This window comes from Ipomoea nil, unplaced genomic scaffold, assembly GCF_001879475.1.
Source record: "Ipomoea nil cultivar Tokyo-kokei standard unplaced genomic scaffold, Asagao_1.1 scaffold0317, whole genome shotgun sequence".
Lineage (NCBI taxonomy): Eukaryota > Viridiplantae > Streptophyta > Magnoliopsida > Solanales > Convolvulaceae > Ipomoea > Ipomoea nil.
The window spans coordinates 2904510-2923321 of NW_017616745.1; the positions used below are offsets into that span (position 1 = coordinate 2904510).

At 36.1% G+C, this 18812-nt stretch overlaps 4 protein-coding genes across 6 annotated transcripts; 2 read left to right on the forward strand and 2 right to left on the reverse strand.

Annotated features, from left to right (window-relative positions):
• Positions 1-183: 183 nt before the first annotated feature.
• Positions 184-3797, forward strand: LOC109164501 (uncharacterized protein At4g06598-like). 2 transcript variants are annotated; one of them, XM_019313031.1, is made up of 5 exons: positions 184-375; positions 1167-2083; positions 2368-2443; positions 2543-2669; positions 3039-3797. In XM_019313031.1, exons 2-5 carry the CDS (start codon positions 1185-1187, stop codon positions 3218-3220), a joined length of 1284 nt encoding a protein of 427 aa, XP_019168576.1. In that variant the 5' UTR covers positions 184-375; positions 1167-1184; the 3' UTR covers positions 3221-3797. The 2 variants fall into 2 exon arrangements, with proteins under 2 accessions (XP_019168576.1, XP_019168568.1); XM_019313023.1 differs by having other exon boundaries at positions 184-370.
• A 2471-nt stretch (positions 3798-6268) lies between these two features.
• On the forward strand, positions 6269-8608 carry LOC109171413 (40S ribosomal protein S12-like). Of its 2 annotated transcripts, none has more exons than XM_019320505.1 (5): positions 6269-6377; positions 6675-6723; positions 7547-7838; positions 8044-8109; positions 8297-8608. In XM_019320505.1, the coding sequence occupies exons 2-5, from the start codon at positions 6716-6718 to the stop codon at positions 8354-8356; spliced, it is 426 nt and encodes a 141-aa protein (XP_019176050.1). In that variant the 5' UTR covers positions 6269-6377; positions 6675-6715; the 3' UTR covers positions 8357-8608. The 2 variants fall into 2 exon arrangements, with proteins under 2 accessions (XP_019176050.1, XP_019176051.1); XM_019320506.1 differs by having other exon boundaries at positions 6335-6370; positions 6673-6723; positions 8297-8606.
• A 567-nt stretch (positions 8609-9175) lies between these two features.
• Positions 9176-11510, reverse strand: LOC109169414 (mediator of RNA polymerase II transcription subunit 22a-like). The gene is made up of 4 exons (XM_019318295.1): positions 11437-11510; positions 10963-11136; positions 10463-10528; positions 9176-9650 (listed from the first exon to the last, which is right to left on the reverse strand). Exons 2-4 carry the CDS (start codon positions 11116-11118, stop codon positions 9396-9398), a joined length of 477 nt encoding a protein of 158 aa, XP_019173840.1. The 5' UTR covers positions 11119-11136; positions 11437-11510; the 3' UTR covers positions 9176-9395.
• A 1965-nt stretch (positions 11511-13475) lies between these two features.
• Positions 13476-17066, reverse strand: LOC109169403 (uncharacterized zinc finger protein At4g06634-like). The gene is made up of 6 exons (XM_019318287.1): positions 16812-17066; positions 16198-16256; positions 15797-15996; positions 15231-15320; positions 14783-14926; positions 13476-14257 (listed from the first exon to the last, which is right to left on the reverse strand). Exons 1-6 carry the CDS (start codon positions 16898-16900, stop codon positions 13715-13717), a joined length of 1125 nt encoding a protein of 374 aa, XP_019173832.1. The 5' UTR covers positions 16901-17066; the 3' UTR covers positions 13476-13714.
• Positions 17067-18812: the final 1746 nt, after the last annotated feature.

Below are 18812 nucleotides of genomic sequence, written 5' to 3' on the forward strand. Positions count from 1 at the left end.
AAAAAAGTTATAAAGGTGTCAATTGAGCACAAAATTGTTTGACAATTATGATTAGAATTGGACTCCGTAACAAATACATAAAAATCCAAAACTTTTAAACAGAAAAGGGCATTTTGAGGCATATGGAAGAATCTGAGGGGTGAGATTGTAAAAACCATAAATTATGAAGAACATATCGTTTCAACGATCAGAAGTAGATACACAAACAGAAAGCCAACCAGAAGAAAGCATAAGAAGAAGAATAATAAAGCGAAAAGGGGGAATTTAAAAAAAAAAAAAAAATTTAAACACCATTTTGCTTTCGGATTCAGCTTTAAATTTCTGTGTTTTCCTCCTTGAATCGTTTTGAGAAGATCGTAATCGCAACAAGGTTAGCATTTGATCCAGCATCGAATCTCTGTTGTGTTTATATCTGCGCTTCTCTGATTGTATGTTTCCAATGGTTTGATTTCTAGGAAAATGTGGTTGTAGAAGGAGGGGTTTGTAGAAATTTTTATCTCTGCGGTTTTTTTATTTTTCGGGGATTATTTGATACACATGGAAGTATTATAATAATAATAATAAATTTGAATGATTTTAATTTGAATTTGAAATAGAGATTTGTGAAGAAGGTAACATAATTCTTCTTTCGTGTTGAGCTTTTGCATGTGTTAATGTGAATAATTAGGATGTTGCGAGAAATATGAATAGTCTGGAGGAGAATCAGTTTATGCTGAGATGAGATTATACATGAATGGCTTTAGCTATGTGGGAGTTTGGTTTGTTGCTTTTACATCAAATGATAGACATCTTGAAATGGATAGAATCTGTGCGAGTCTTTTCCATTTATTCTTCTGCAATCCTTTTTTGGTTGTGTGTGTTGTTGGATGGTGGGGTGGGGGTAGGGGTAAGAGTAACAGTTTGGGATAGTGATGGTTACTAAAATCTCTTGTAGTTCTATCAATCAATGCAGTTAATAGAATTGTAGATACATTTGCCATTGTTGCAGTGCAGTTCATGATTTCATGGTATGCTGTTGATGATATCTCGATTTTTCGTTTTCTGTTGCTTCTGGATAGTTTTGAGGTTGTGTCTGTAACTTGCTAGTCTCAATTCTTCTTGTTGAAGATCATCACTTCTTTCCTCTGCTGATAGATTTTTTCGTTTGATATTTCGTTCTGTTACAGAGATTGTTTGTATTTATTATGGCAAACTCGAAAGGGCCATCTAGCATCAGAAATGTGATATACAGTGGGAAGAACTCGATATTGCCTCCTAAAAGTCCATTTCCTAGCACACCCCCGTCGCATATTGAGTATATCCCTTCCATCGTACAAAAAGGTACCCCAAAACCGAGAGAAGGAAATTTGAACCATCAGCGTACTTCCTCTGAAAGTTTTTTGATAGATGAGCAACCATCTTGGCTTGATGATCTTCTTAATGAGCCAGACAGCCCTGTGTATAAAGGAGGTCATCGACGCTCGTCTAGTGACTCGTTTACATCCTCTGCATACTTGGATGCTGCTAATGTTGCAAACTCGGGTTACATAGTTCAAGATCATAACAGGTGCAGAAACCTGTTGCCTGTCCCTTCATGGGGATCCCAACTTAATTACCGTGGAGATGCTTGGCGCGCTGCTTGCTATGCAGATCCTAATTCTCCAAGCAAAAACAAGAGTAGGGCAAGAGATGCATCTCCAAATAAAATTATCCATCCCAGTGGCATTCCCACTCCTAGAGAAAATACCATTCTTCAAAACTCAGAATCTTTATATTCACCGCAAGAAGATGACCATGGAGATGCTTGGCACACTGCTTGTTATGCGGATCCTAATGCTCCAAGCAAACACAGGAATAGGAAACGAGATGCATCTCCAAATAAAATTACCCATCCTAGTGGCATTCCGACTCCTAGAGAAAATAACATTCATCAAAACTCAGAATCTTTTAATCCACCGCAAGAAGATGAAAGGGCACAATCTCCAGCAACTGTCAAGCATGATGCAGTTGAATCTGGTCCAGCTGATACAAAAAGCTCTGCAGAAAAGGAATCTTCTCTCGCCATGATATCTGTTTCAGAAACAGACACAAAACGTGCAAAGCAGTATGTCTTACATATTAGCAAACCCCTCATTCCCCTAGCTAAGTTGCAATACAATCATCATAGTGGTCTTATTTTTCTGTTCTCTTGTTTGGTATATCATTATTTCCCGTATCTAGCTGTTGTTTAATGTACAGCTAAACATCTAAAACTTTTGCATTATTTACTGTCTCACAATGTTGTTTTTTCTGATAAGTCTTCTTTTACTGAAATGAGAAAATGTAGAATGTTTGCAACAAGAGAATACTTTGCAGTTCAATCAACTTAAGGAACGCTATGTTATGCAGGCAGTTTGCTCAGCGTTCACGAGTCAGGAAGCTGCAATACATAGCTGAGTTGGAAAGAACCGTCCAAGCTCTACAGGCACATACCATCATCAGCTTAATAAGAGATTTGTATTTTCTTAGATAGTTTGGATAAGGTAGTTGAAATTGTTCATGTTACTCCTTTCTTTCATTACAGGTGGATGGTTCTGAAGCTTCTGCAGAGCTTGAATTCTTGAACCAGCAAAATCTTATTTTGAGCATGGAGAATAAAGCTTTAAAGCAGCGATTAGAAAGTTTAGCTCAAGAACATCTTATAAAGTATCGTAAGTTACTCAATTCGTCAGTTCATTTGTTGTAGTATTGAATTACTTGAGGTAACATGATTCTTCCAATTGTGCGAAATTGGTGACAAGTTCCATGATCTTTGGTTCTAACTTAAATTCTAGTACACTTTCTGATGGTTGTTCTGTTGGTCACACATTCTAATGACTGTTTGAAAACATGTAGCTTTCTTTTTCTACTTGGATTATTTTCAGCGTAAAGATTTAGTTAACTTGATTCATCCCTTGCTTGGGCAAGTTCATTGTGTGTGATTGACTTGATGCTTACCAATTTGAGAAAATATTCCGATTCTCGTAAAGTTCAGTTTTATTTACTCCCTCAGAAATTGATTCCATAAATGCTATGTGCAGTGGAGCATGAGGTACTAGAGAGAGAAAGAGGAAGATTGCGAGCTTTGTATCAGCAATGTCATCAGCAACCATTGCCTCAACTGCAAAAGCCACTGTATTCTGGCCATCGACTTACCAAAAGCGTAGATTTTGATAAACAATTCGCTAACCTATCTATGAAAGAATTAAGAGGGCAGTTCTGACTGTGAACCCATCTCCCTTCCCAACTTCAAGTTTGACCACTCATAGCTAGGATGTTTACAACCTCCGCTCCCCTGACTGCTCCTCAGCTGATTATGCTTCGGGATCAACAAATCAAGGTTTACTATGCGTGTGATAGAACTCTTGCAGTTTTCGCCCCCTCTGCTAGTAACTCGAGTTTCAGTTCCATCTTTTTCGCTTTTATTTATCGAGGTTAGTACATCTTTCATGTGCACCTGGTGGGTGATGCCAGAGAATAGCGTATTATCTGGCCGTTGACTGACCTGAGGTGATTGCTTCATGCATGATTCCCCAAATCCTTGTATGATCAAGTAAGTGATTGAGTTCATCATATCAGTTTCCTTTCATGAATTCCATTTTGTGCTCTTGCCTTTTGATGAGGAGTGGAATGAGGAAAATCTGATTTCTTGGTAGTTGTTTTTGTTCTTTTGGTACTGGCTTTGTGGCAGCACAATTATTATCTCTTTTACCTTTTGACATAGCTAGTGATTATGGAATAATATGATCTTTGCATACTATACAGTATTCTCATCACTATAAGATTAGTATGTGTTTGTATATGATATTCTCATCACTATAAGATTAAACCACATTTGCATTTTGTATTCTCATCACTATAAAACTAATATCTAATATGTATTCAGCTCAGTTGCACTCACAAAGTTTACTCTTGCTTAAAAGAAAGTCTGACTCAAAAGATTTGTAACATTTATCGATGCAATGAGAAGTTCAACATGTGTATATAAATTTGTAAATTGAAAGGTTCAATTGTCAATAGAGTTGACATTCTATATAATAATTATGTGACTCTTTTGGAATTTACGTGAATTGAATATTGACGCTATATATTTTGTCAAATATTATTAAACATACTCATTTATTATTTGTGCAACACAAGTTTTATTGTCTTCAAAAATGGGGGTAAAACAAAACAAAACATAAACAGTTTGAGACTTAACATCATGGGATCACTCTTACATAAACGTCAAAATCTTTTGTAATTCAAAGATACATGAGGGGATATGTTAAACACTATTTAAATATTTAATTGCAAAAGGAGCATTAAATGTTACTAGCAATTTCTTGTTAAGTGCTATATCATGCCTGATGCGATTATGAAATTTTTAGTCATAATGTAGTGCTCCAATGACAAATAAGTAATGGACTTCGAGTCCCACCACATCCTCATTATTCTTTTGAGTTCAAAAACAGTTCCTTATCTTCTCTAAGAGATTGGAAACCCCTAGTGTGATAAGTAAATTGTACTTATCCATATAAAATGCGTTAAAGACATTTTTCAAAATATGCTAACTTGTGTATAAAATTCCTTTCAAGGAAATACTTGATTTGCATGTCGAGATAATACTTGGTTTTGCAATTCTTTTATTTCAAACTTCGTCTTTAGACAAATATCACAATCTATTTATGTATTTCAATAATAGTTATGCAATCAACATGGACTGAGATAATAAATAAATAACTCCATTAACAATTCTTTAATGAGCACATAATGATGAGGTCCTGCCCGCGCAAGAACAGGAGGAGCTAGGTACGCCAGAACAGGAAGTTCCTGTTGGTGAGCTTCATCGAGATGAAGTGGTGTGTGCCTGTGAGAGGGTTGGTGTTGTTCGGAGAGGAGCCACCGGCGGCGGAGATGGTCCGTTCCGATGAATTTGAAGACATGGCTGGGGTGGTTTGGTGGTGAGCTACGGTGGTTGTGCGGTGAGGGGAGATAAAGGGGGGATCGATTAGGCTGATACCCGATGAGAGAGAGGTTAAGTGATTCAGTTACAACAGAAAAGGTTACAGGAGAGTATATCTGATTACACCACTAAACACTCTTGACTATTAGACTAAACTTCTAAGACTTATTCTATCACCACACAATTATAGACTATTATACAAATAATAATAATAATAATAATAATAATAATAATAATAATAATAATAATAATAATAATAATAATAATAGTAACACTAACAATAATGACACATATTCATTTTTACATATTCTTACTTCATGAGAAAATTACTCAGTCAATTGCTTATTGTTTCAAGTTAAGTAAAGCCTTTGTAATTCAACAACAAGCATGCTGTGATTTTCATTTCTCTTTTCATTCCGAGAATTATAAAGAACTTTCCAAATGTTAGCGTCTAATGACCCATAATTATGCGGTCATAACTTTCATAAGCTACATATCAAATTTATTATTCTGCCAATTATATAGCGGAACTTAATGACATCAATTATGTAAGAGTATATTTGATTAAAAACAATTATGGGTCTCTGCGTGAATTCTTGAACTACAAACTCACTTTATATTACACCACTACATCATTTTTGTTTCTCTTTCATATAAACACACATTTGTAAAAGTGTTGGAGTATTTTTATAATTCTAGAAAAATGTAGGAGTTCTCATGCAATATCAAAAACTTCAATAGGACTCCAACGCAGGGGTGTGCACAATTTAATGAAAAATCAATTAATCAGTCAAAATAACAATTTTTTGTTGTGGTAATATATTCTTTTTTTTTTTTTAGTATAAGGAAGGGGGATACCCTACATATACACATTATTGCCTCAATTGAGGTTCGAACCTTACACCTTCCACTTAGGAGAGCAATCCGATACTAGTGGACTACAAGCCACTTGGTGGTAATATATTCTTTTAATCCGTTGTGAATTTCTCTTTTTAGTTCACAACGTTCCTAGTGAAACGGATTATCGTATGATAAATGAGAGAGACAAAATGCAGGAAAAAATAACAATAAAGTAATAGAGATAAAGTGTCATAAGATATTTTATTTCAACATTAACGGAATATAATACAACTATACAAAGTGTGTATATATATATATATATATACACACATTTCAAAATATTCATTATTCTAACACACGTATGGAATAAAGATTTTTTTTTTTTAATATCAAAATGACGTAGTTTTGAATCTCAGAGCACACAATAATTTGCCAAAAATATTAATACAGCAAAGGAAGGGCACATCAGTAAATTCGTCAGTAGTTTAGGGTTTAACTTAGAGCGTCTCATATAAAGCTCTCAGAAGCTCATCTTCTTCCTCTTCTCCCTCGCGAAACGGCTTAGAGTTCTCTGCACTTTACTCTTCACTTCAAGGTCTGAGATTCATCCTCTACTCTTCTATCCCGCCCGCGAAAATACTAGCTGTAGTATACTTGTGATATTGATATTCTGTTTTTTTTTTTTTTTTTTTTTTTTTTTTTTTTCTTTTTTTGGATGATTTTTTAGATTAGATTGACCGATTGTTTAGATATTCAGTGTTGAATTCTGATGTCCGGCAACTTGTTTGAATTGCATTCTTGATTTATGTATTAAGGAATGAACCTTTTTGAAGTGCACTCATGGTTTAGTGTATTTGACTTGATTGAGTTTCCTCTTTAACTTTATGAACAGGCCTGTAGGAGTGGTTTGAGTTGGACATCTAGCTGAAGAAAATGTCTGGGTAAGTTATTCATTTTCCTGATTTCTCTTGTTCAATGTGATAGTTTGCATCTTGAGGTGATGTGGTAGTATAGTTCATTTAATTCAATGAATTTATGAATGTGTTTCATGATTTTGGTGAACTGTACTGTGTTTGAAAGAAGGTGGGGTTACAAGTTTGTGGTGTATTTAGATGCTTGTAAAGAAGAAATGATGATTGTTTTTTTTTTGTCAAATTTATCTAATTTTCATCTACATTCACTAAGAAAATGCTCAGACAATCCACTGCAAAATACCACATTTCCTTGCAAGGACCACCAGCTATAAACTAGTATGTTCAACTTCGAAGGCTTAAAAAAAATAGTTTCTCTTGCAATAGTGGATGTTTGCATTGGACCTTGGCTGCTGGGCAGAGTAATCCTGTCACATGCTATGCTTTGTTGCTTGTGTACTTTGCAAAACACACCCAAATTCAAGCAATACCTTATGGACATTTTATGCCATTTTAATAGAATTTCTTGCATCTTTGTTGGTCTATTTGGTGGTGGATGGTCGTTGTGTTTGGAGACGCCATGATTTACTGGAGGAAATAAATTGCAGGGAGCCACTTATATTATTAATCATGAAGAATTAATTTCAGTAGGTTAAATCTTACATGAAAAATTCAAGTCATAGGAGGTGAATGGGGGTAATCTAGGAGCAGTATCTTTTCACTGGATTGTATCAATCTATAGTTTCTTATGTTCTGTAATTGTTTATGCGATTGTTTGCTCTGCTGCTTTATTTAGTGCTATGGAATTTTTCCAGGCTGCTTGTCTTCTAACTTTGATTTCCTATAATTTCAGAGAGGATGTTGTTGTTGCGGAAACTCCTGCCCCTGCCCCAGCCCTTGGGGAGCCAATGGACTTGATGACTGCTTTGCAATTGGTATTGAAGAAGTCTAGGGCTCACGGAGGGCTTGCTCGTGGACTTCATGAATGCGCTAAGGTGATTGAGAAGCATGGAGCACAACTTTGTGTTCTGGCAGAGGATTGTGACCAACCAGACTACGTCAAACTGGTGAAAGCACTCTGCGCTGATCACAACGTCAATTTGATTACAGTGCCCAGTGCTAAAACTCTTGGCGAGTGGGTTGGTGTAAGTAATTTAATAATGCTAATTTCTGCCATTGTTTCTATCTCAAACCAGGATTCATAGTCTTTGTGCTTCCAATTATACATTCTCTACTACTAACTTTGTCGGCTCTGAACTGTAAAAGTTTTAACTAGAAATTCTAGGTTTTCAGAATGCTTTTACTGCTATGTTTCTTGTATCTCTAATTCTTATTGATATTATTTTGCAGTTGTGCAAGATTGATTCTGAAGGGAAGGCAAGGAAGGTTGTTGGTTGCTCCTGTGCTGTTGTGAAGGTACGATTCGTTAAATCTCGTAGCTATTTTACTATGAGATCTGTTATTGACTGTTAGGCAAGAACATTTTATTTATTGGAAAGTATATGGACTAAATCTAGGGAAATTTTGGATGAAAAATGATTTGCCAAGAATAGAAGTTCAAAGTGTATTGTGTTCTTTATTCATTTGATGAATTGTTCTGCAGGATTTTGGAGAAGAGCACGAGGGCTATCATATAGTTCAGGATTACATTAAGTCCCGTTAGATAGCTGATGGATGAAGGTCTCTTGCCATTGAAGCATCAACACAAAACTGCCTTTGCATTTGAGAAATGAATGATATGTTGAAGACATTGTCTTGAACTGTGTTTTTGGGTATGTAGCTTGAAGTAGATTGAGCTTAATAGACAAATTGTGAGGATTTTCACTTGATGGCCTGTCCATCATTTTTATTTTTGGGCAAAAATCTCATCTGAACTTGACAATTTAATTTGATTGCTTTATTTATTTGGTCTTGATATTTCACATGTTTTGCTCATGCTACATTATCAAACCAATTGCAACCAGAGTATAATATCAACCACCACCTCTTTTTTAGATGAAGAAAATCTGTCGTCATTGTAATCTCGTTCTTGTGTAATAGTTTACAAATTACAATTGCACTAAGAAGAGCTATGTAATAACTTGTGCAAATTCTAGCTGCACTAGGAAGACTTTTTGCAACTAGTTCACTAAGTGTTGAAGTGTGTGATTCAAAGTCAAACTGTTAATGGAGTTAAATACTCAATTGTGTTTTTGCTCAGTGTAGCCATCGGTTAAATAGAAGGATAACTTAGTAATATCAATATTGATGTCTTTCTTCTAAACTTGCAAATATAAAATTTGATTCGCAAGTTTGAGAGTTTCATAAAAGAGGTATGGGACTAAATTGAGTAAAAACACAAAAGTTGAGACTACATTAGGCCAGCAAAGTCATTTACGACGAAATTAAAAAAAAAAAAAAAAAAACATAGTCTATGATCATTTTGGGTATTAACTCAGTGTTAATGGAAGGAATTAGGAGATATTACAAACGTAAAAACTTGTGCAAAAGAAATCAAATTTGGAAGTACATAGTCCAATAAGAAAAAGGGATTCAGCTTACAAAAGATTATAATTACAATATAGCTACTACATATGATAGTTCAATAATTACAATATAGCTACTACATATGATAGTTCAAGGGATATGAAGAAAGTAGTCATATATCTAAATGAAATATATTCAAAGGCTAACTTTCTCAGTAATAGTCTAGGATTTGTATTTCAGGTTTCTGGTTCATGGTTTTCAGAGAGCAGATTGTTTCTCTGGGCAGAAGAGTAATAATGCGATTCAAGTTCTTTAAGGCTAGAAGCCGCCTCCTCTCCGATTCTAGCTAACATGCGGTCTGTTTTCTCGGCCAGTTGGTTAAATTCCTCAGTTCTTTGCTCTACGTGATCATTTAGCGATGCAAATCCAGAAAAGATGGCAGTTTGCTTCAACTCCGACACCAACTTTAGCAGTGAGTCAGCTGTCTGAACCTGCTCACACATTAAAGTAATCAAAGGGAACAACGAGAACCTATTTAATCATATACATATGTCTGGCAGCAAAGATACAACTATTTAATCATTGATGCATATATTTGTAACGAAGATAGAACTATTTAATCATACATATATAGGTTAACGAAGATGCCAAGGCTTGGTATGAGAGATATTATGCGGATTATTTACAACTGGGAAGCTTAGGGTGGGGAGAGATGGCTCTTCGGGTCTCGGAGGCAGGTGCTAGCATTACTTTCACATATATCAATGCTTTCATTCGATTTTTTACTTCCACCAAAATTCCAATCAACCATATTAAACTATGTTGTGCCTATAAAACTTCCATGTGTATTATGCAAAAGAACATGCAGAAGACTCCTTCTCTGTTAAAGGTACTGTGACTCTCACCCAATTGCCAAATTTCTAATATTGACAGTGAAAAATTGGAAAATCTTAAAAGATTCAAAATGGTTCGGCAATTTGAAAAATCAGGCAGCTATGGACACAGTAGTGTGAAGTTAGAGGTCACGCACAAAATGGTCGTGCAAACTCAAACTACTAGATACAAGTGTTTTCAGCATAGATGTTTTATCACTTTTCTATCCCAACCCAAATGACCACCGATAATGATTGTGCAAACTCAAACAACTAGATTGAAGTATTTTCAGCCTAGATTTTTATCACTATATCCCGACCAAACGACCACCGATAATGGAAGACCATACAAAAGCAATTTAGCAATTCACAAAGTAAAGACACAATGGTGCATTGATATGTACCACTGCCATAGAGAAAAGATATCTCACCATTCTGGATGCTCGCACCTCCATCATAAAAGCTTCTTGGGAATTTCTAACCGGTGGATCATTCACCTATTTTGTATACGAAGAGCATCAGGAACAAGCCACAAAAGCACAAGAACAACAAATTGCGGGAGTAGGTTAGAACGGAAATTGAATGTTCATTTTTTGAAGACTATTTTTTGTGTTTTGTGTAATAATGAACCTTCAGTATACAAAAAATGAACATTTATCCATTGTCCACGGTACAATTTTCCGCTTCTTTCACTATATACAGCCCCTTTCTTACAAATTCTGCAGTGTTTTTCCTCATTCCTAATATCTAGTAGGTTAATCTACAAAAGAATTCAAAGAATCTCTATATAGAGAAACTCCATCACTAATGGAGGCACTACTTTCAAACAGATTGGTAACCATTCAGACATGATTTTCTTACAAATTTTGCATTTTGTTTGCGAGAAAAAAACACAGAGAGAGAGAGAGAGAGAGAGAGAGATGACTTGTACCCGTGCAACATTAACAATGAAGCTGAAATTGTCAACAATGCTCCCAATATCGTTGTCGACTCTCTGCAACAAAGTCTTCTGCTTCTGCGCCGCCGCAGCCGCCGCCGCAGCAGTGGGGCCGCCTGCTCCGCCACCTCCGAGCCCTCCCTTATTCATTATTAGTTTGATTCCAAGCTAAGCTCAAAAACACACAGACACAAGAGGGGCAATTAGGATTGACAAAAAAAATATCGAAAATCTAACACCTTTACCCTAATTGCAGAGAAACTCCATATGATAAGAATGAATTACGCGAACCTATCATAAACAAAGCTAAAAGTTTCCGGCTGTCGGAGACAACGACGAATATTAGATTTTCCAGAGAGGAATTCGAATTTCGAAGCCAAAATCGCCGGAGTGAAGACTGGAAGACAGTACACATTACACACGCTGACACCGAACTACACCACTGCTATGAAAGACTGGAAGACATACCTGTCACTGCCGGTCGTCACCTCGCCGGAGGTTGTCGCCGTCTGCCGCGTCGCCACTCGCTAGTCAAATACTCGGAGTCTCGGACAATGGGAGTGGCAGGGGAATGGGGATTTAAATGACTTCCATTTACAAATTAGAATTGGGGCCATTTGGGGGTTAGGGTTTAGTAATTTTTTTTTTTTTTTTGAAAGAAACATAACATTATATTATAGGAAAGAAATGTTAATACAATGAAGAATAGAAGATAACCAAATAGATGAACTATCTTGAAAATCATCACCCGAACTAAAAAAATGACCAACAAATTCATTTATCGACGTATAAAGTGAACAAATTTGTTGATCGATGCACAAAACGAAAAGACACTAAATTAAAGTGTCTGACCAGGAAATGACAAGTTGAAATGATACAATCTGCATAAAATAAATCGGGCGATGGCTTGTTCAAATGCCAACAAACATTGAGACAGTTTGATTTCATACGAACATTTTGCCAACCACCATCAAGCCTCCAAGAAAAAACTTCCTTTATGGCAAGGGCCTCTGTTGTACGAGGATCATCAAGACAACGCAAAGATCCACTTTTTGCCACAACAAATTCTAAATGTTGTATTATTTTAACTTTAATTATAAATTCGAACTTCATACTTTTAAAAAATCTAACTAAATACTAGAAGGTACGGGTCATAATCGACCTTGACCAATTAGACTAACTCTATCACTCTTTGGTGTTGTGAACGTATGACTTCCTCGATTAACTCCGACCGACTTCTCTAATGTTATCCCTATTTCTTCTTCGATGCCCGATCAAATAAGTAGTCTAACCATAAGAGTAATCGTTCAGATTATCGAGTCCGCCATGCGGACACACTTGCATGTTCCTCTCCTCTATTAAAGGCTCATTAAATGTCCATAAAGAAGGAGAGTCCTTATATCATGGACTAGGGTTCACGGTGTATTGTGGACCCTAGTGCATGTGTATGTGCTTTATGTTGTAAAATTTTGTTTCTTGTGTTATGAAATTTTGCACTTGAAACCTGAAACAAATTAATAGTCATAATTATGTAATGAATTTTTGTGAATTATGTTGTGAATTTTGTGTCTATGAACACAAATTTTGTAAAAATAAGTAAATACATAACATGTGTATGCGTCTTGTGTTAGGAAATTCTATACCTTACGAATATGAATTTTGTACCTCGTTGTTTTGATGTAGGGTCCACAATGCTATGTGGACCCTGGTTCATGATATAAATTGCCAAAGAAGTGGGAGAAAAACGAGATCTAAGAGCATTTGATTATGTCGAAAGAATTAGGGAGAAAAGGAATTGTAATTCAATGGTAATAAAGTAGGAACTCAAATTACATTGTTTGGTAACGAATAGAATTATTGGAAATAGAAAGGGAAGAAATATTATAAAGACTAAAATGTTCTTGTGTAATAATAATAATATACTACGTAGTAATAATAATCAAGGTAAAAAAAAAAAAAAAAAAAAAAAAATCTGTTTCTTCCCTTTTCCCTTTCCTTTCTCCATTGAATTGCAATTCATATAGGGGCGGGTATGAATTGCAATTCAACAAAATGAGAAAATTGCAATTCCCTTCAACCAAACATGGTAATTTCCATTACCAAGAAAAACATTACAATTGAATTGCAACTACATTCTACCAAACATCCCATTAATACGCTTAAATGGACCAACCCAATAATCCCCACTCCCCATGGGGCCTCATTCATGCTTAATAACCTACAAATCACAAAAGAGAGTAAATCATATTTGGAAAACTCGATGCGACAAACTCGACCGAGAATTTGTTAGCAAAAACAAACTTGTAGTGTTTAGTAGGAGAGTCATGCTCCACCCATTCGGCCACCCTTTTCGGTGCCTAATACAATGTATTGTTTATATTAGCATTGCATACACATCATTTGAAGAATATATATATATATATATATATATATATATATATATATATATATATATATATATATATATATATATATATATAGGCAAGAAGAAAAAAAATTATACTCAGTAATAAATAATTTTCTATAAAATTTTATTTTAATGACTTAACTTCTGCTAAAAAATGATTAAATTTTGTACAATAGATATGTTTGCATGATTATCCTCTATATCTATTAACTTGAATCACGAATCTATTTATGAATTATGATCATCGATTATCATACTCCTATACTTCTCTAACAGAGATAATAAGTTTACAGTGAAGCCAACTTACAGGCTTTTCTATGAGTGATTATGATATGAGCTTTAGTCTTCCAATTCTGTATCTTCATCTTCGTCGTCCTCGTTCTCCCTGTACCTCCATTGATCTCCAACGTTGAACTTTTCCTCCTCTGTTTCTTCGCTGTCTTCACCTTCCTCGTAAGCTTCTTCCTTAACTGGCCAGGGCTTGTTCACCGCACTGAGATTGGCTGGAGAATCGATGGCGTTTTGGCGCCTTGCTTTTGCAGGGGGCGGCTTCAAGTTTGGCTTTGGCCTGGTTTGTTTCTGGGTCTTGGTATTTTTGCGTTTCACAGGATACGTGTCCTGAGCAACATCTTCATCCATCTCGTTTTCTGTAGCAGCGGGTTGAGCATTCTTGGCGCTCTCGTCTGGGAAATGCCCGGGGTGTTCTTTCCTCAAATGAAGATTCAGCTTGTATTCATGGATGTAAGCTTTATCGCACCCTTCATATGGACAGACGTAAGGGCGGTTGGATGATGCAGAAGCGTGAACTGCTCCAGAAGATTTTGCGGTTTTGTTTGGCTTCTCAATGGGCTGGTTGTACTTTGTTGCATCAGGCATGGTTGTCTGCAAAAATAGTACTCCAAAGTCCAAAACTGTTAATTAGAATCAACACATGTGACCATATGTCCTTGTTAAATACATATATAATTACATACACACAAGTGGCCATAATCAAGACATCATGCAACACATGCATATTACCCCATATATATGGTAATGTCAACTTTTGTCCGTACAACCCCAAAAGCATACGTGGTTGTATCCGGTGGCACCAGTGCCGGTCAACATGTACCTTACAAATTCCTATGGTGCGAAGAAATTATGAGAAATGGATTTTGTGTGCTGTTAGCATCAGTGTTGAAAAAGACGCTAGGCGCCCTCGCCAGATTTTTTATTATTTTATTTTATTTTTTAGGGGGTTATTCGCAAAAAAAAAGGGTTCGGCCACGGAGGAGGCCGATTTCGGCGTTCCTCGACGCGGCCGGGCGCCGCCTAGTGCCTAGGCGCGATTTTTGCAACATTGGTTAGCATGTATAACCTAAATGCGCCCTTCCCAAGGAGAAGGTGATATTGAAGAGTAATGCCAACCTTGTGATGAGCAGATGCAACGTGGTTTTTGAGCTTGTACTCGTGTGCATATCGCTTTCCACATTCCGGGTAAGGACAGACGTGATAATTCTCTTGTGAATGTGTCTTCATATGTGATTTTAGGTTGAAATCCAACGAGAAAGCCTGCAAAGAAAGAAAAAGACAGAGAACGGGATTAAAGCCGTAGCACAACAGATCAGCTAACGGTGTTGCAGAAACATCCATCAGCCTTCCAATAACAACTTGTGTGTATCGATCCTGTCTATATGTTTGTGCATGTGTTGTCGGGCTTCCCTCTACATATGTATCATCGAGAATATCTCGTGCAATAATTGAAAGAACTATGAAACATATGACGGGAATTTTAACCTAGGTTAGGAAACTTGTTTTAGCAGTCATATGGACAACAATATGGAGACACCTTAAACAAAGAGGGATGAAGAATTACCTTGCCACAGCCCTCATGAGGACACATATAGTTTCTCTCCCCGGTATGAATAAGAAAGTGTCTCTTTAGCTTTGAGCTATCCAAAAATTTCTGCAGATTAAAATTAGGATTCAGTTTCCTTGCACAACACGCTCCGGCAGAAATACAAATCAAAATAAAGCAATTCATAAAGGAAATATGCCCGAACTTGCAAAATGTGGAATACAATAATAAATGACAGAATTCTTCATTAAATCAGAGTAGAACAAGCAAAGGCAGCAATCTCTCTCTCAATCTCTCATGAATCCTTCAAGTAGAAAGGATTATAGGAATCTCTAACATCACAAATATGTAAAAAGAATTAACTTTATTAAGATAAAAACGCAGAAAAATAAAATAAAATCATGCAAAATGGCTTTTGTTAATTCGAAACAAATAGCGAGACCGACTATTCTCGATTGCTTAAGATGAAAATGCCAACAACACAAAATAAGTTCACTACCACAACACTCATTTACCAAGTCATCTGACATGTAAGTTTATTTTTTTTAAAACCATAAAATCAGCATATACAAGACAGAGAATACCTTTCCACAATTCTCGTAGTGACAAATATATTGTCTCTCGCCATGGATATGAGAATGCTTCCTCAGAGCACCAGCATCAATAAATGTTTTTCCGCAGCCTTCATAACTGCAAAGGAAGAGAACATCAGTAGCTGGTTGTGGCTCGGGTTCTGGAACTTCTGGCTCTTTCGGCTTCTCCTTCAAAGCTTTCAATGTGGCCTCTGGTACAAGCGAAAATGAATAGCTTCACTGATTTGGTTTGAATTGGTTCAATAAAGTGGCCAAAATACTTAGTATACTTGTGCAGAAAACTACCACTTGGTACATACATAATTTAACAGCCATTATCTTTTACTGGTAACACTCGAGAAGAACTGTAACAGCACTATGGATAAAAAAAAAAAAAAGCAATCAGAACTAACCATTAACCCATTTTAAAAGAAAGCACTTCCCACCAGTTGCTACAACATCTTGTGGGACCCTGGCACGAGATAAAGCAGCAAACTTAATAAAAGAACTGGGCATACTAGATAAAGCAGGCACAAGGACTTAAACATTGCTCTACAAAACTTTAAACAGTTCGAAATTAGCGAGCAACACAACTATATATGTTCAATAATTGAGTCAAATTCCAATGTTAATAGTAATAATGTAGTATGTAAACATTGCATTCATGCAATTTGAAATCATTCAGAATTGCTCTGAAGCTAAGAGAAGACTTGGAACAATACTAAAAACACATTCCACAATCCCCCAATGATATTGCTACTTCTCAACCAGAATGCTTTCCAGTTTCCACATAGTTATAATCAGTCAACCCTTAGGGCAATTCAACTTCCAACCAAATATTCAATTTAACACCATCTTAACACTTGAACATTTATGCTCACTAAGAATCCAAACCTTCAAATTAGATCAAATTTAACACTATTCACTCCTCCATTCCATGCACCAATTTCGCGTCATCGAAGACAACCAGACAAATAACAACACAAAACACATCACACATCATGCGTAAAGTCGACGATTTTGTTACCATTCCTTAAACCATTTGGTGGCGGGAGCTTTGGACTTGGTGATTATGGGGCGTCTATCGAAGAGGTTGTGTAACGCCGGAGGTTCCATCTAATCGGACGCCGGCGCCGCTCGCCGGATGGATACTTCTTCTCGCTGAATTGCTAGGAATCGGGGCTAGGGTTTGGATTGGTGGCAATTCGCTGTACCATTTGGCGGCAATGGAGATTTTGGGAACGAGCGCTCGACGGTCGACACAGTATATATATATATATATATTTTTTATAGGAACATTCATACCTTGTACGGATTAGATTCCTTTAGTCATTAGTAGTACGGAGTACTTGAAAAGTTATACTCAAAAGGTAAAAGGAAAAAAATTTTAAATATAAAAATAAATAAATGTAGTACTCCCTATCATATAAAACTTTGATATTATTCGTTAGACTTAATCCCAAGTCAAAACTCAATAACTAGGTGAATCTAATAACTCAAAGAACATAGTTGTTTAGCTAGGGACACATTTACACTATAAAATCAACTTAGTCTACTAGAGCAACTCTTAAAGCATGTGCTAGACTCAAGGTCGGTCCAAACATTTTATAGGTCCGGGGTATTTTTTATTTTTATTTTTTTAAAGATCAGATATGAAAAATTAAAATTAAAATTTAAAATGTTTGGACCGGTCCTGAGGACAACCAAACCAAGTACACTCTATCGAAATTTTCAGATTACAAGCAAAACCACTAATACATAGTAGATTCAAGTAGAACAGACACCATAAGTAGGGGTTATCTAAACCAGACAAAAACTACCTGACCCAGGAGTAAAGAGGTTGTCCTAAAGAGCATGACTATGTTGAAGATGAAAGCACTTCAATGTACCCCCTTGACATTCTTAGGGAGAGGTTAACTCATAAATACTATTTTCAAGGGGGACATTTGGTACCAGAAATCTTCTACTAAAAGCAAATAAGATCAGGATTTAGCTCAATTAGAAAGTAACACTTCTTACTTCTTATCGCTGAGCAAACAAAAATTCAAGAAACATAATGTGTGAATTGTGAAACTGAATTTACTATAGTGCATTAGTATCAAAATTTTAGAACAATGAACAATTCCTAATAAGCTAATCTGCCTAACCTGCAATTCGACAAATTCCTAATTCCAAAAATTACAACACAACACAACAATACGGCCTAGTAATGCAATTCTGTAAACTAAATTCATAATTCCTAAATCATAGCTTTCAAAAAAAAAAAAAAAAAAAAAACATCTCAAATCATAAAATACCTTTGCAAATTGCAATTGCAATTAGGCAGGCGATTAGGGCATTAGGTGTAGCCACGAAGGCGCTGCGAAGACGATTAAGCGAAGACGTGGCAACTGGCGGGCCGGCGAACTAGAGAGTGGCGAAGGCGATTTGCAGAGAAGAAATGTTATTTGTTCGATTGTCGAAGTAGATTGTCGATTGCCCATTGTTATTTGGCTTCTGAGCTTTTAATAACTTCATTATTACCATTGAGAAGAATTGAACGGTTGTTGTGGCACAGGCGCGATCGGCGAGGCAGAGGGCTGCATAGGCGGTGAGTGTGCGACGTCTTTTCTTCGTCTTTCGTCTTCTCAACTTCGATCAGAAATCAGATTGCAACTAATCAGTTTGTTTTTTTTTTTTTAAATATATACTAACTTACTAAGTAATATATATATATATATATATATATATATATATATATATATATATATATATATATATATATATATATATATCTTATGGCCTATGGGTTCTCCTCTAGAGATGGGCCCTGGACAGGGGCCCAGCATGCCCTTGCCCCTGGGCCGACCTGGGCTAGACTCTCGAATAATCCTTAAAGTATCCATATCATTTCACTATTTTGCACATGTGTCATTTAAGAGAGAGAGAGTTGGGCAAGAAATAAAGAAAAAAAGGAAAAAAAAAAAAAAGAAAAGAAAAGGGAGGGGGCTGACACTAACGAAAAAAATTGACAGAGACATTAAAAAAA

Bases quoted from the DNA above. Each gene is read 5' to 3' on its own strand.
- LOC109169403 (XM_019318287.1), bottom strand. From the start codon at position 16,900: ATGGAACCTCCGGCGTTACACAACCTCTTCGATAGACGCCCCATAATC. The intron at 16,257-16,811 runs GTAACAAAATCG...ATCTCGTGCCAG, and splicing joins ACCAAATGGTTTAAGGAATG to GGTCCCACAAGATGTTGTAG. The intron at 14,258-14,782 runs GTTGGCATTACT...CTATTTTTGCAG, and splicing joins TTGCATCTGCTCATCACAAG to ACAACCATGCCTGATGCAAC.
- LOC109169414 (XM_019318295.1), bottom strand. From the start codon at position 11,118: ATGAATAAGGGAGGGCTCGGAGGTGGCGGAGCAGGCGGCCCCACTGCT. The intron at 10,529-10,962 runs GTACAAGTCATC...TATACAAAATAG, and splicing joins TCATTGTTAATGTTGCACGG to GTGAATGATCCACCGGTTAG. The intron at 9,651-10,462 runs GTGAGATATCTT...ATGTGTGAGCAG, and splicing joins AGGTGCGAGCATCCAGAATG to GTTCAGACAGCTGACTCACT.
- LOC109164501 (XM_019313031.1), top strand. From the start codon at position 1,185: ATGGCAAACTCGAAAGGGCCATCTAGCATCAGAAATGTGATATACAGT. The intron at 2,084-2,367 runs GTATGTCTTACA...TATGTTATGCAG, and splicing joins GACACAAAACGTGCAAAGCA to GCAGTTTGCTCAGCGTTCAC. The intron at 2,670-3,038 runs GTAAGTTACTCA...TGCTATGTGCAG, and splicing joins AGAACATCTTATAAAGTATC to TGGAGCATGAGGTACTAGAG.
- LOC109171413 (XM_019320505.1), top strand. The intron at 7,839-8,043 runs GTAAGTAATTTA...ATTATTTTGCAG, and splicing joins CTCTTGGCGAGTGGGTTGGT to TTGTGCAAGATTGATTCTGA. The intron at 8,110-8,296 runs GTACGATTCGTT...ATTGTTCTGCAG, and splicing joins GCTCCTGTGCTGTTGTGAAG to GATTTTGGAGAAGAGCACGA.